At 43.8% G+C, this 14,708-nt stretch overlaps 1 protein-coding gene across 4 annotated transcripts in view; it reads right to left on the bottom strand.

The window, feature by feature from the left end:
* Positions 1-14,708, bottom strand: part of LOC111160816 (myosin IB) — a 190,377-nt gene that overhangs the window by 68,431 nt on the left and 107,238 nt on the right. For all 4 annotated transcript variants that reach the window (XM_022524212.1, XM_022524341.1, XM_022524416.1 and 1 more), the window contains exon 6: positions 10,925-10,971. In XM_022524212.1, coding sequence (XP_022379920.1) covers positions 10,925-10,971 — 47 coding nt within the window. The remainder of the gene's footprint in view (positions 1-10,924; positions 10,972-14,708) is intronic.

The raw sequence follows: 14,708 nt of genomic DNA, 5'->3' as shown, positions 1-14,708 counted from the left end.
AACAAGCATTAACAGAATAACCCCAACAGCTGGTTTTTGTTTGGAAATGGTGTGTTGGTCTAATAAGTGGTCTTTGCTTTTGTTTCATGTTCTACTTCAGTAAGAGTCACATAGATGGCTTGTTAAAAAGTCTCCCAAAGAACGACTACTTTAACGCCTTCTATTTTCAAAATAATAGTAGAGGGTCAGAAACGAGATCAAAGGGCTCTCAATCAACAATGCAGTCTGTGACTTTTCATTAGCTTATACGTGCTCTCTTGCCTTTCCTTTCTTCATTGTCAAGGGTCACCTGGCCCTTTTAAAAGTTTTCTCTCATTTATTAAGCAAATGTCTATCGAGCATTTCTTAGATACTAAAGTAGGCACAAGGGAAAGCAAGGCATCGTTCCTGCCCTCAAGGAAGTTCCAGCCCGAGGGGAATGGAGCCAGATAAACAGGACATTACTGTGCACGGAAACAGATTCTACAGTGGGGCAGGATGCTATGCACCAAGAACAGGAGACAAAAGCTGAGGTCGGCCCTAGATCAAATGTGAAGTATCAGGGTTAAGACAGGCAGCAAGGAGGCGAGAGAGCAGGGAGGAATGGCGCTAGAACAGGCATCCGTGAGGCTGGTGAGGGAGGCTGGCACACCTGATGGCACCAAGACACTTTCTTGACAGCAAAGTCCTGTCATTAAAGATATCTAAATAAGGAAGCCATGATCAGACCTGCGTATTTACAAGATCACCCTAGGTAATGTGGGATGGACTGGAAAGAAGCAAAACCAGACAGAGTCGACAGGAGGCGGCAGGAGTCATGGGAGAAATGCTGATGGCTTTGAGCAGGAGTGCGCAAAATCGGGAAGAGTAAGTGAGCTGAGAGCTTCCCAGAGTCACCATGACGGATACAGGGTGCATGTAGGCCGTAAAGAAAGGAGGGCAGTGATTAGAAAGTCCAGGAATGTGGCCCAGGCAAGCGAGTAGATAGCTGTGCTCTCCATGCTGGCAGGGACAGCAGCGGTGCAGCAGCCGCAAAGGAGAGTGAAAGAGAACGTCACAGGAGAGTCAGAGGTTGACCACATGAGAGGGGGTGATTTTGATGGAAGGTGCTTCCTGACACAGGAAGTAACCGGATCCAGAGGACAGGCGGAGGGATCAGCGAAAGATGCGCGACAGGAGGGTGTCTCTACGGATTCAGGGACAGGTGAGGCCCCAAAGCTGAGGACGCAGATGAGGAGGAGGAGCGAGGTGATGTTGACAATGATCTCCAGGAAGTAACCAACCTGCCCTCAGTTGAGAGTAAGGGATGGGGGTCTGCGGACAATACCGTAAACCCGTGCAAAGCGGGAAAGGAAGCTGACCCGGGATAAACGAAAGGACAGCACTCACAATTCAGATGACCTTGGAACGGAATTCTCATCATGAGTCTACTCAGAGAAGACCAATGCCTCCCACTACCTAGAAAATAAAGTCTAAGACCATGAACCTGATGATATTCCAAGCCTCCAGGTGAGGCCCCGAACCATCTCTCCAGGCCTTTCGCCCACAGCTCCCTTCAGACCCTCTCGTCCAGCCACTGACTCGGACAAGAGCAGGTCCACTCTGGTCTCTCTCCTCGGCTTCCCCACGCCAGCTCCTCCCGCTTCCTACTCAATTTTGGCACATTTCAGTCTTACAGGCCCACTCAGAACTGTCCCCTGCCCCAGACTCCTCCAGCTTCACTATTTGGAACGTCCATAAAGCTATGTTGGGAACTTACTATTTTCTGCCTTGTGTTATAATTATTTTTAGAAAAGTCCTTTTTTTCTGACTCGTCTATAAGCTTCTTAAAAATATTCATTCATCAGTGTTTTCTGAGTCTCTACTCTGACACCAGGCACTCTTCTAGGTCCTGGGGTCACCACAGTGAACAAGGCCGAGCTACTTGCTCCCATGGCTTCTCCTCTCTAAGGTCCATGATCAGAGAGAAACAGAGAAAAAAGTAAAAAAAGTAAAAGCACAATGAAATCAGAGTCTAGAAAAGGCATCAGGAAGTGACATTTGAGGTGAGACCTAAATGACGCGAGACGGTGGCCATGCAGAGATCTGGACGCGAGCACATCATGCAGAAAGACCAGCAACTTCAAAGATCTAAGCAAGAAGGCGTTCAGCACCCGTGCCTATCACAAAGGCCTGTGCTGTGAGGCCAGGCAGGGGAGGCTTCCAGAGGGGCCTCTACTGCACTCCAGGGGCAGGGGGAGCCACTGAGGGCTTTCAGCAGAGCAGTGACGAGACTTCAGTTTGTAAAGACCATTCTGGATGCCAGTAGGGAACGGTCTGTAGGCTGCAAGAGGAGATGCAGGGAGACCCATGCTTAATTAACTATTAAAAAAAAAAAAAAAGAAAGAAAAAGAAACCAAAACCCCAAACCAGAGATTTCAAACAAACGAATACTTTTATGGGCTTTTTTATTCTTACGGAATGAAAGGTTTGTAATGGAATTTTCCGGACCCTCTGCGCTCTCTCCTAGCTAGGCTCTCTGCAGACAGGACAGGCTCCTCTAGGCTCCCCCATCACTCCTCTTCCCCTCCCTGAAACCGTGGTTGAGAAGAGCGACTTCCAAAGTCTTAAATGTCTCTTTTCAAAAGCAGTCACTTTCTTTTTTTTTTTTTTTTTTTTAAATTTTATTTTTCATAAACATATAATATCTTTTTATCCCCAGGGGTACAGGTCTGTGAATCGCCAGGTTTACACACTTCACAGCACTCACCATAGCACATACCCTCCCCAATGTCCATAATCCCACCCCCCCACACCCCCCCCATTAACCCTCAGTTTGTTTTGTGAGATTAAGAGTCACTTATGGTTTGTCTCCCTCCCAATCCCATCTTGTTTCATTTACTCTTCTCCTACCCCCTTAACCCCCCATGTTGCATCTCCTCTCCCTCATATCAGGGAGATCATATGATAGTTGTCTTTCTCCGATTGACTTATTTCACTAAGCATGATACCCTCTAGTTCCATCCACATCGTCGCAAAAGGCAAGATTTCATTTCTTTTGATGGCTGCATAGTATTCCATTGTGTATATATACCACATCTTCTTTATCCATTCGTCTGTTGATGGACATCTAGGTTCTTTCCATAGTTTGGCTATTGTAGACATTGCTGCTATAAACATTCGGGTGCACGTGCCCCTTTGGATCACTACGTTTGTATCTTTAGGGTAAATACCCAGCAGTGCAATTGCTGGGTCATAGGGTAGCTCTATTTTCAACATTTTGAGGAACCTCCATGCTGTTTTCCAGAGTGGCTGCACCAGCCTGCATTCCCACCAACAGTGTAGGAGGGTTCCCCTTTCTCCGCATCCTCGCCAGCATCTGTCATCTCCTGACTTGTTAATTTTAGCCATTCTGACTGGTGTGAGGTGGTATCTCATTGTGGTTTTGATTTGTATTTCCCTGATGCCGAGTGATGTGGAGCACTTTTTCATGTGTCTGTTGGCCATCTGGATGTCTTCCTTGCAGAAATGTCTGTTCATGTCTTCTGCCCATTTCTTGATTGGATTATTTGTTCTTTGGGTGTTGAGTTTGCTAAGTTCTTTATAGATTCTGGACACTAGCCCTTTATCCGATATGTCATTTGCAAATATCTTCTCCCATTCTGTCAGTTGTCTTTTGGTTTTGTTAACTGTTTCCTTTGCTGTGCAAAAGCTTTTGATCTTGATGAAATCCCAATAGTTCATTTTTGCCCTTGCTTCCCTTGCCTTTGGCGATGTTCCTAGGAAGATGTTGCTGCGGCTGAGGTCGAAAAGGTTGCTGCCTGTGTTCTCCTCAAGGATTTTGATGGATTCCTTTCTCACATTGAGATCCTTCATCCATTTTGAGTCTATTTTCGTGTGTGGTGTAAGGAAATGATCCAATTTCATTTTTCTGCATGTGGCTGTCCAATTTTCCCAACACCATTTGTTGAGGAGGCTGTCTTTTTTCCATTGGATATTCTTTCCTGCTTTGTCGAAGATTAGTTGACCATAGAGTTGAGAGTCTATTTCTGGGCTCTCTATTCTGTTCCATTGATCTATGTGTCTGTTTTTGTGCCAGTACCATGCTGTCTTGATGATGACAGCTTTGTAATAGAGCTTGAAGTCCGGAATTGTGATGCCACCAACTTTGGCTTTCTTCTTCAATATTGCTTTGGCTATTCGAGGTCTTTTCTGGTTCCATATAAATTTTAGGATTATTTGTTCCATTTCTTTGAAAAAAATGGATGGTACTTTGATAGGAATTGCATTAAATGTGTAGATTGCTTTAGGTAGCATAGACATTTTCACAATATTTATTCTTCCAATCCAGGAGCATGGAACATTTTTCCATTTCTTTGTGTCTTCCTCAATTTCTTTCATGAGTACTTTATAGTTTTCTGTGTATAGATTCTTAGTCTCTTTGGTTAGATTTATTCCTAGGTATCTTATAGTTTTGGGTGCAATTGTAAATGGGATGGACTCCTTAATTTCTCTTTCTTCTGTCTTGTTGTTGGTGTAGAGAAATGCAACTGATTTCTGGGCATTGATTTTATATCCTGACACTTTACTGAATTCCTGTACAAGTTCTAGCAGTTTTGGAGTGGAGTCTTTTGGGTTTTCCACATATAGTATCATATCATCTGCAAAGAGTGATAGTTTGACTTCTTCTTTGCCAATTTGGATGCCTTTAATTTCCTTTTGTTGTCTGATTGCTGAGGCTAGGACTTCTAGTACTATGTTGAATAGCAGTGGTGATAACGGACATCCCTGCCGTGTTCCTGACCTTAGCGGAAAAGCTTTCAGTTTTTCTCCATTGAGAATGATATTTGCGGTGGGTTTTTCATAGATGGCTTTGATAATATTGAGGTGTGTGCCCTCTATCCCTACACTTTGAAGAGTTTTGATCAGGAAGGGATGCTGTACTTTGTCAAATGCTTTTTCAGCATCTATGGAGAGTATCATATGGTTCTTGTTCTTTCTTTTATTAATGTGTTGTATCACATTGATTGATTTGCGGATGTTGAACCAACCTTGCAGCCCTGGAATAAATCCCACTTGGTCGTGGTGAATAATCCTTTTAATGTACTGTTGAATCCTATTGGCTAGTATTTTGGCGAGAATTTTTGCATCTGTGTTCATCAAGGATATTGGTCTGTAGTTCTCTCTTTTGATGGGATCCTTGTCTGGTTTTGGGATCAAGGTGATGCTGGCCTCATAAAATGAGTTTGGAAGTTTTCCTTCCATTTCTATTTTTTGGAACAGTTTCAGGAGAATAGGAATTAGTTCTTCTTTAAATGTTTGGTAGAATTCCCCCGGGAAGCCATCTGGCCCTGGGCTTTTGTTTGTTTGGAGATTTTTGATGACTGTTTCAATCTCCTTACTGGTTATGGGTCTGTTCAGGCTTTCTATTTCTTCCTGGTTCAGTTGTGGTAGTTTATATGTCTCTAGGAATGCATCCATTTCTTCCAGATTGTCAAATTTGTTGGCGTAGAGTTGCTCATAGTATGTTCTTATAATTGTCTGTATTTCTTTGGTGTTCGTTGTGATCTCTCCTCTTTCATTCATGATTTTATTTATTTGGGTCCTTTCTCTTTTCTTTTTGATAAGTCGGGCCAGGGGTTTATCGATCTTATTAATTCTTTCAAAGAACCAGCTCCTAGTTTCGTTAATTTGTTCTATTGTTTTTTTGGTTTCTATTTCATTGATTTCTGCTCTGATCTTTATGATTTCTCTTCTCCTGCTGGGTTTAGGGTTTCTTTCTTGTTCTTTCTCTAGCTCTTTTAGGTGTAGGGTTAGGTTGTGTACCTGAGACCTTTCTTGTTTCTTGAGAAAGGCTTGTACCGCTATATATTTTCCTCTCAGGACTGCCTTTGTTGTGTCCCACAGATTTTGAACCGTTGTGTTTTCATTATCATTTGTTTCCATGAATTTTTTCAACTCTTCTTTAATTTCCTGGTTGACCCATTCATTCTTTAGAAGGATGCTGTTTAGTCTCCATGTATTTGGGTTCTTTCCAAATTTCCTCTTGTGATTGAGTTCTAGCTTTAGAGCATTGTGGTCTGAAAATATGCAGGGAATGATTCCAATCTTTTGATAACGGTTGAGACCTGATTTAGGACCGAGAATATGATCTATTCTGGAGAATGTTCCATGTGCACTAGAGAAGAATGTGTATTCTGTTGCTTTGGGATGAAATGTTCTGAATATATCTGTGATGTCCATCTGGTCCAGTGTGTCATTTAAGGCCTTGATTTCCTTGTTGATCTTTTGCTTGGATGATCTGTCCATTTCAGTGAGGGGAGTGTTAAAGTCCCCTACGATTATTGTATTATTGTCGATGTATTTCTTTAATTTTGTTATTAATTGGTTTATATAGTTGGCTGCTCCCATGTTAGGGGCATAGATATTTAAAATTGTTAGATCTTCTTGTTGGACAGATCCTTTGAGTATGATATAGTGTCCTTCCTCATCTCTTATTATAGTCTTTGGCTTAAAATCTAATTGATCTGATATAAGGATTGCCACTCCTGCTTTCTTCTGATGTCCATTAGCATGGTAAATTCTTTTCCACCCCCTCACTTTAAATCTGGAGGTGTCTTCATGTTTAAGATGAGTTTCTTGTAGGCAACATATAGATGGGTTTTGTTTTTTTAACCATTCTGATACCCTGTGTCTTTTGATTGGGGCATTTAGCCCATTAACATTCAGGGTAAGTATTGAGAGATATGAATTTAGTGCCATTGTATTGCCTGTAAGGTGACTGTTATTGTATATTGTGTCTGTTCCTTTCTGATCTACTACTTTTAGGGTCTCTCTTTGCTTAGAGGACCCCTTTCAATATTTCCTGTAGAGCTGGTTTGGTATTTGCAAATTCTTTCAGTTTTTGTTTGTCCTGGAAGCTTTTAATCTCTCCTTCTATTTTCAATGATAGCCTAGCTGGATATAGTATTCTTGGCTGCATGTTTTTCTCGTTTAGTGCTCTGAATATATCATGCCAGCTCTTTCTGGCCTGCCAGGTCTCTGTGGATAAGTCTGCTGCCAATCTAATATTTTTACCATTGTATGTTACAGACTTCTTTTCCCGGGCTGCTTTCAGGATCTTCTCTTTGTCACTAAGACTTGTAAATTTTACTATTAGGTGACGGGGTGTGGACCTATTCTTATTGATTTTGAGGGGGGTTCTCTGAACCTCCTGGATTTTGATGCTTGTTCCCTTTGCCATATTGGGGAAATTCTCTCCAATAACTCTCTCCAATATACCTTCTGCTCCCCTCTCTGTTTCCTCTTCTTCTGGAATCCCAATTATTCTAATGTTGTTTCGTCTTATGGTGTCACTTATCTCTCGAATTCTCCCCTCATGGTCCAGTAGCTGTTTGTCCCTCTTTTGCTCAGCTTCTTTATTCTCTGTCATTTGGTCTTCTATATCGCTAATTCTTTCTTCTGCCTCATTTATCCTAGCAGTGAGAGCCTCCATTTTTGATTGCACCTCATTAATAGCTTTTTTGATTTCAACTTGGTTAGATTTTAGTTCTTTTATTTCTCCAGAAAGGGCTTTTATATCTCCCGAGAGGGTTTCTCTAATATCTTCCATTCCTTTTTCAAGCCCGGCTAGAACCTTGAGAATCGTCATTCTAAACTCTAGATCTGACATATTACCAATGTCTGTATTGATTAGGTCCCTAGCCTTTGGTACTGCCTCTTGTTCTTTTTTTTGTGGTGAATTTTTCCGCCTTGTCATTTTGTCTAGATAAGAGCAGATGAAGGAGCAAGTAAAATACTAAAAGGGTGGCAACAACCCCAGGAAAATATGCTTTAGCCAAATCAGAAGAGATCCCAAATCGTGAGGGGGAGAAAGGGGATAAAAAGAGGTTCAGAAAGAAGGAAAAGAAAAAAAAAGAGAGAGAGAGAGAGAAAAGAAAAAAAAAAAAAAAAACAATTAAAAAAAGAAAACAAATAAAGAAAAAAAATAAAAAAAAGAACAAAATATATATATATATATATTAGATAAACTAGTTAAAAAACGTTAAAAAAGAAAAGGGTAAAAGTTAAAAAAATTTAGCAGAAGAAGAAAAATAAATTGAAAAAAAAAAAAAAGAAAAAGAAAAAAAAATTAAATTAACTGCAAGGCTAAAGAATCATGGGGAGAAAGCCATGAGTTCCGTGCTTTGCTTTCTCCTCCTTTGGAATTCCGCTGCTCTCCTTGGTATTGAAACTGTACTCCTTGGTAGGTGAACCTGGTCCTGGCTGGGCTTCTTGTTGATCTTCTTGGGGAGGGGCCTGTTGTAGTGATTCTCAAGTGTCTTTGCCCCGGGCGGAGTTGCACCGCCCTTACCCGGGCCGGGCTGAGTCATCCGCTCGGGTTCGCTTTCGGGAGCTTTTGTTCCCTGAGCGCTTTCCGTAGAGTCCGGAGGGCGGGAATGAAGACGGCGGCCTCCCGGTGTCCGGCCCAGAGGAGCCGAGAGCCCGGGGCCCCACTCCTCAGTGCGCCCTCAGAGAACAGCGCCCAATGACTCCCGTCACCCTGGCCTCCGGCCGCGCTCCGAGCTGACCGAGCCTGCGACCGGTTCAAGGTAACCCCGAGCTGAGAGTCACTCCTCGGCTCTGTCTCTGTAGCCGGCTTCCCTGTTCTAATACCTGTAAGCTCTGCGACACTCAGACACCCCCGATCCTTCTGTGACCCTGCGGGACCTGAGGCCGCACTGACCCTGCGTGGGCTTCACCCCGGTTAAGCCTCTGGAGCGATGTCCCTCAGCGGAACAGACTTTTAAAAGTCCCGATTTTGTGCTCCGTTGCTCCGCCGCTTGACGGGAGCCGGCCCCTCCCCCCGCGGTCTATCTTCCCGTCGCTTTGGATTCACTTCTCCGCCCGTCCTACCTTTCAGAAAGTGGTTGATTTTCTGTTTCTAGAGTTGCTGTTCTTCTTCTCTTCGATCTCCCGTTGGATTTGTAGGTGTTTGCAATCTTTAGATAAGCTATCTAGCTGATCTCCCGCTACCTGAGGTAGTCTCAGCTGCTACTTCTCCGCCATCTTGACTCCTCCCCAAAAGCAGTCACTTTCTTAACAGAAGTTCCGCATGTGAAACTAGAGGAACTTGGGGGCAGGGAGCCCTGCGGGGGCTGCCCTGAGAACACCGGCCCGGTACGGCGGCAGCCGTGAGCGCGCACAACTACCCCGCTGCGCCGTCTCCCGTGCTGCTGGGCGAAGAGACCAAGCAGCTCATCCGACACGGTCTAACGAAATGCAGTTTCCCGGAGCGCGAATGTTTTGTGCATAAACCAGAGCCCCGCACAGCAGCGACTGTAAACACCGCAGAGTCCTATGGAGTTACAGCACGGACTTGGGCAAGTCGCTGGTCAAGTCGCAGACTAGCAAGCAGAGGAGTTACTAAAAACTGGGCGTGAAATGATTCAGCCTATGATCAAGTATTAACCTCCCACCCCAATGCCCACGTTATAATGGGACTTCTCGGAAGTCACTTGTGAAGCCAAATCACCCGCCAAGCCTTTCACTAGATCTCAAACATCACAGAGTAGTAAAGACTCTTCAGGGAACTGGTTTCCTGCATTTTTACAATCTACAGACTAAATGTATTTAGACATTTTCTAAGTGTATGTGTATAACCTGCAAACAGCAAAAAACAAAGAAAGAGGCTCCATAAAGGAGCTCGATCCCTTGGAATGACTCCTACCTGCCCGCACCCGCTTCTAACTGTTTACATAATGAGATCAGCCCGTCCCCACGACAGGAAAGGGCACTGCTCAAATCCACGTAACCACGGAAGGGGCTAATCCCACGGAAAATCTCACAGCCTGGAATCAGGAGCCTCCGCCTTCCACTTCCCAGGCTACCAGAACTGCTGCTACCTGGGGTCACGGTCTTACCTTAAGCACTGGACGGCGCTTAAAGTAGAGAGAGAAAAGGGAAAAGCGCAACTGAAAGACGTGATGGGGAGAAAGGGCGGGGGTGTCTGGCAGAGAAGCACAAAAACCTCCCCAAATGGTCCCAAGGAACGTATATGAGGAAACAGCTTATAAAGTAAATAACCTTTTATGAAATTTTTAAGATTGGTTAAACTATACAAGAAAGGGGCCAATTTCGAAACGTCCCTATCACGCTCAACTCACTTCCCCAGCAGCCATCAGGTAGCGTCCGTGTCTCCACAAAAATGACAGGCAGGACGGCGCCTGCTCAGCTGGCAAGACCACATTGGGCCTCCAAGCGCAGGGCATGCCGGGGAGAGCCGAGCGCGGCGCATGCCGGGGAGAGCCGAGCGCGGGGCATGCCGGGGAGAGCCGAGCGCGGGGCATGCCGGGGAGAGCCGAGCGCGGGGCATGCCGGGGAGAGCCGAGCGCGGGGCATGCCGGGGAGAGCCGGGAGATGAAGCCAGGAAGGCGTGTCTTCTGCCCTCAGCACTTTCCAAGTGGACCAAACTCGAAACCTCAATTAGCAGCAGTTTTTACTATTAGTACTACTGGTACTACTAGTACTACTAGTACCTCCTCCCCACCTCCTGCCAACAGTCAAATCTAATGACTTCACCTCTGTGAGGTTTCAACGGACCCTTGCGTGGCTCCTTGTCCCACGGGATGAAGGACAGAGCCGTAGTTTTTCCTCCCTTCCCCGTCACCGTGGACTCCTAACTGTGCTTCCTAAATGCCAAAACTCAGATGAGTGAAGAGCTCTTCGGAAGACCGTCCTTTCCACAGCCCTCGGAATTTAGCGACAGATGACAAAGTACGAAAGAAAAGGCTATCACTCCAAAAAGAATTAAAAAGAAAAATCCCAGAAAGCAAAAAATAGTTCTTAGAGAACGTTCCGTGTCTCAACAGCAGTGCGTTCTTATTTTCCAAATGTGTGTATTAAGAAATACTAAACATCTACTGGTTGTTTAAACACACATGAGCTAAATATTAGTGTTAGCACTTACGCTTATACAAATACTTACAAATCTAGAGGAGTTGTCGTTCCTTACAGTCTTGGCATTTCCAAAAGCTATTAAGAAAGAAACAGATGCATGGGTAAGATTGACAGAAAAATCACTTCAAGCAGAAATTTAAAGCAAATGGGAGTATTTGATAGCTATAAATCCTAGAAAATACAACTTGTAGCAATGACATTTGTCCAAGCTTCCCATAGAAACATACTGAATACAAGTCTTAAGAAAGCTTCCATGTCTTTTCACAGGTTCATAGAAAAAGTCATTCCTATGATTTGTGGAATTTTTTCAAATATTACTATAAATGTAATCTTGTCTAATCAAATACCTTTTACTGTTTTAAGAGTAATCAGTTGGGTGTACAGCAAAAGCAAGCCTTGTATTCTCCACCATTATCATCAGTGCAAATACGATTATTTCAGAAATAACTACTTAATATTATCAAAGGCTTCATGGAACTTGATGAGGTTTCCAGATGGAAAAAGGCACACGAAATGTTAAATTATCTAATTAATTTTAAAATAAAGCCACTAAAATGTGATTACATATGTAACTGTGAAATACAGAAAGAGTAAGAGATTTGGAAACTAATTTCCAATAGGCTAAAAATACTACCAGTTTCTTTAGCTCATCCCCTCAGACCTAAGTGAAACTTTCCAGAAAAGAAAGAAAATCAAACTGGCCCATAATGCAGAATCCAAGTTTATTCCAAACCAAGCTGCTGTGAGGAGCTGAGTCTCCCACAGGAGTCCCTTTTAAGAAACTGAGGGCACCTAAGTACCATGGGTGAGGCCATCCTATCCCAGGCACAGAATGTTCCTCTTCAATGTAGGTAGTTCATGGTGTCATAAAGAAAAAAGTCTGTTTCACCAAGCTTGTGCACAAAGTAGGGGCAAATTAATCTGGGCCACCATAGTAGAGAATTAAGTGGAATAAATATAAGACTACATATTAAGGAGGGAGGACCACTGTTTGATGCTTTGGAAGGAGCCCAGACCTCAGTGTGCAAACCAGTCACCCAAGGATCTTGTTCAATGGGTCTAGGGATGGTCATGAAATTTTGCATTTCTCCCAATACTCCCCACCCCACCGACCCCTATTCCTAGGATCCCTGGGCCGGCTGCAGCTCACAAGGACTGAAGAGTACTCCGTAATGGGCAACCAGAAAAATGAACCTTCAGATTAAGAGGCTAGGCATCAAATCCCTGGAGGCCTCCATAACTTCATAAATTAAGCAGAGGGAACATTAGAGTAACAGAAGCTCAAATGATTACTAAAGGCTAAAAGCTGATCCAGCTTTTGAAAGCAGTCACGTGATCAAGGCACGACAGTGGGTTTCTGTCAGTGTTCACTTGGGATATTCAGTAGCCAAACCCGATGCATCGGATTTTTCGTTAGCTGGCTTTTTTATGGTTTTGATTTTTTAAAAATAGTTGGTCCCAGCTCAGTTCAGTCGAAATTTACAAAGTCAACACAAGGAAAGTTCTTTGTATCAGCAATTAGGTCTGGGAGGGGTATAGTGTGGTAGGTCCCTCATGCCAAATTCTCTCCTTAGTAGAAAAGTCAGCTGAGAGACTCTACGGAGTGGGGGAAGCACGCACACAGGAAATACTAAAAAAGGATGCTTACTGAAAAGGCTCACATCATCATCTAGCTCTGCCACCAGCTAAGAGGTTTCAACAAATGCAACCCTGAAAATGCAGTGTTGCCCCAGCGGTCATGAAGACCATGACATTTCTCATGTTTTCACAGGCTAGTCTTCCTGGTGGGTGTGAACATGTTGGGGGGCCAAGTTAACTAACTTGCGTAGCCTCGAAGTCCAGCTTGAGATGCTGATGCATAAAAGACAGTTTATTGTGGCTTGAAGGTCAAGGGCAAGTGAAGGAATTGCTTCAAAAAAACTTTATTCAGGGCGCCATTTGCACGCCATAAACCATCTTTTCATCAAACAAATCTCAGTTGCACACACACAGCTCTAAACACTAAAGTCTTTTATTGTGGGCCACGGAATCAAAAACAAGTGTTTCATTATAGAACACTTGAGACACATTCCTCAATTGTTTTTTTAAGCTCATTGTTCTCAATGTTCATTTACAGTAGCAGTTCTAGTTAAAAAGTAAAACATTCCCATAAAAGATAATACATGCCCACAGCAGACATTTCTTCCATTTCCTGCACTGGGGCCTAGTTCCAAATACCATCAAATAAAGGGCCAAATTCTCATCGCAGATGCGAGAGCATTCCACAATCCTTCTCTAGATCGCAGCATTCTTAAAACAAGCATGTACAGAAATACATGTATAGCGCCCTAACTCAAAAGCAAAAGACAAACTAAACAAAAAGTCAAATACTGGGGCAATAAAATGAAGATACAACACTTTCTATAATAGCTTCCTTCATCATTAAGGTGCCAAAGGGGACAAAAGATTGGTAACAATGGCATAAATGTTTCAGCCTTTGCTTTTTGCAAGTTAGAGTATTTTCACTTGTCTTATCTAACTATCTGGGGGATGAAGGAGGGGCTAGGTCTAGGTAACACGGGCAGTAGGGTTCTGTCCTTCCACACTGGGGGGCAACGTACTCACCCCAAAGCAGCTCTGTTTCAATCTCCATTAAATCTTGACCTTCCATGACCTTGAATAAAGAGCTAAACTACTCTTCTAGACCAAAGATTCTAATCAGGGCTGGTCCTGACTCTTCCCCACCAGGGACATTTGGAAGTGTCCAGAGACATTTTCAATATTACCAACCAGGGAGAGGGGGGCCTCTGGCAACCAGTGGGAAGAGGCTACGGATGTGGGTAAACATCTCACGATGGAGGCGCAGGACAGCACTCCACAGCAGAGATTCATCCAGTCCGAAATGGGGTCGAGAAACCCTACCCTACCCCAACGACTGCACAAGTGACAATAAAGACAGGCTTACGATATAAAGCAAAACTAAGGGCTTGCCATCAATAGGGAAAGGCTGACCTCCTCTTTCCAAAGGCAAAGAATGGTTAATGCATATGGTTTCTGCCAACCTCCATGGCATTAGGGGGACGCACCTCTGGCTTTTTCTGATGGCGGTATGGACTACATGTGTATGTCCCCCACCAATTTTTATGTTGAAGTCCTAACCCCAGTATGACTGTATTTAGAGCTGGGGCCCTTGGGAAATAATGAGGGTTCTATGAGGTCATGAGCCAACGAGGGTTCCTGCCCCCAAGCACCACATACAAAGAACAGGTCATGTGATCACATAGCAAGATGGTGGCTACCTGTAATCCAAGAGACCTCCCTTGCCAGCATCTTCACTGAAGGCTTCTGAGCCTCCAGAAGAGTAAGAAAATAAATTTCTGTGATTTAAGGCAACTGGCCTATGGTATTTTGTTAGAGCAGCCCCAGCTAGCTAACACAGACGGCCGACCACGGAATCTGAACTCCAGAGTCAGGTTTAGGCTTTCTGTGACCCTGAAAAAGACTGTCCTTTAGGTGTTTTTCTGGCACGGCCTTTCTGACAACAGAAATAAGCAGCCAGAGGTGTTATCTGAACGACAGAATAGCACGGCACTCACACGGCACCTTTTCTCCCAGTTCTTCCTAGCCATCAAATCAAATGCAAATATCAAGTGATTATTTTTAGGCAAAATTGCAGTGATTAAAGAAAAATCGAAAGGGGAAAAAAAAATGAACATAAGCAGGAAAGCTCCTTTTAGATGAGTGAACAGTTTCCTCCTTTAAGCACCTGAAGCCAAGAGTTCTTACGACAGAGCTCATTTGCTCAGCATGTCTGGGCCTGAACCCTCCTTCTT

The sequence above is a fragment of the Enhydra lutris genome, unplaced genomic scaffold, assembly GCF_002288905.1.
Source record: "Enhydra lutris kenyoni isolate GAN:26980312 unplaced genomic scaffold, ASM228890v2 scaffoldscaffold1, whole genome shotgun sequence".
In the NCBI taxonomy this organism is placed as follows: Eukaryota; Metazoa; Chordata; class Mammalia; order Carnivora; family Mustelidae; genus Enhydra; species Enhydra lutris.
The sequence above is the reverse complement of the archived record's forward strand: the minus strand, read 5'-3'. Positions and strand labels throughout refer to the sequence as shown.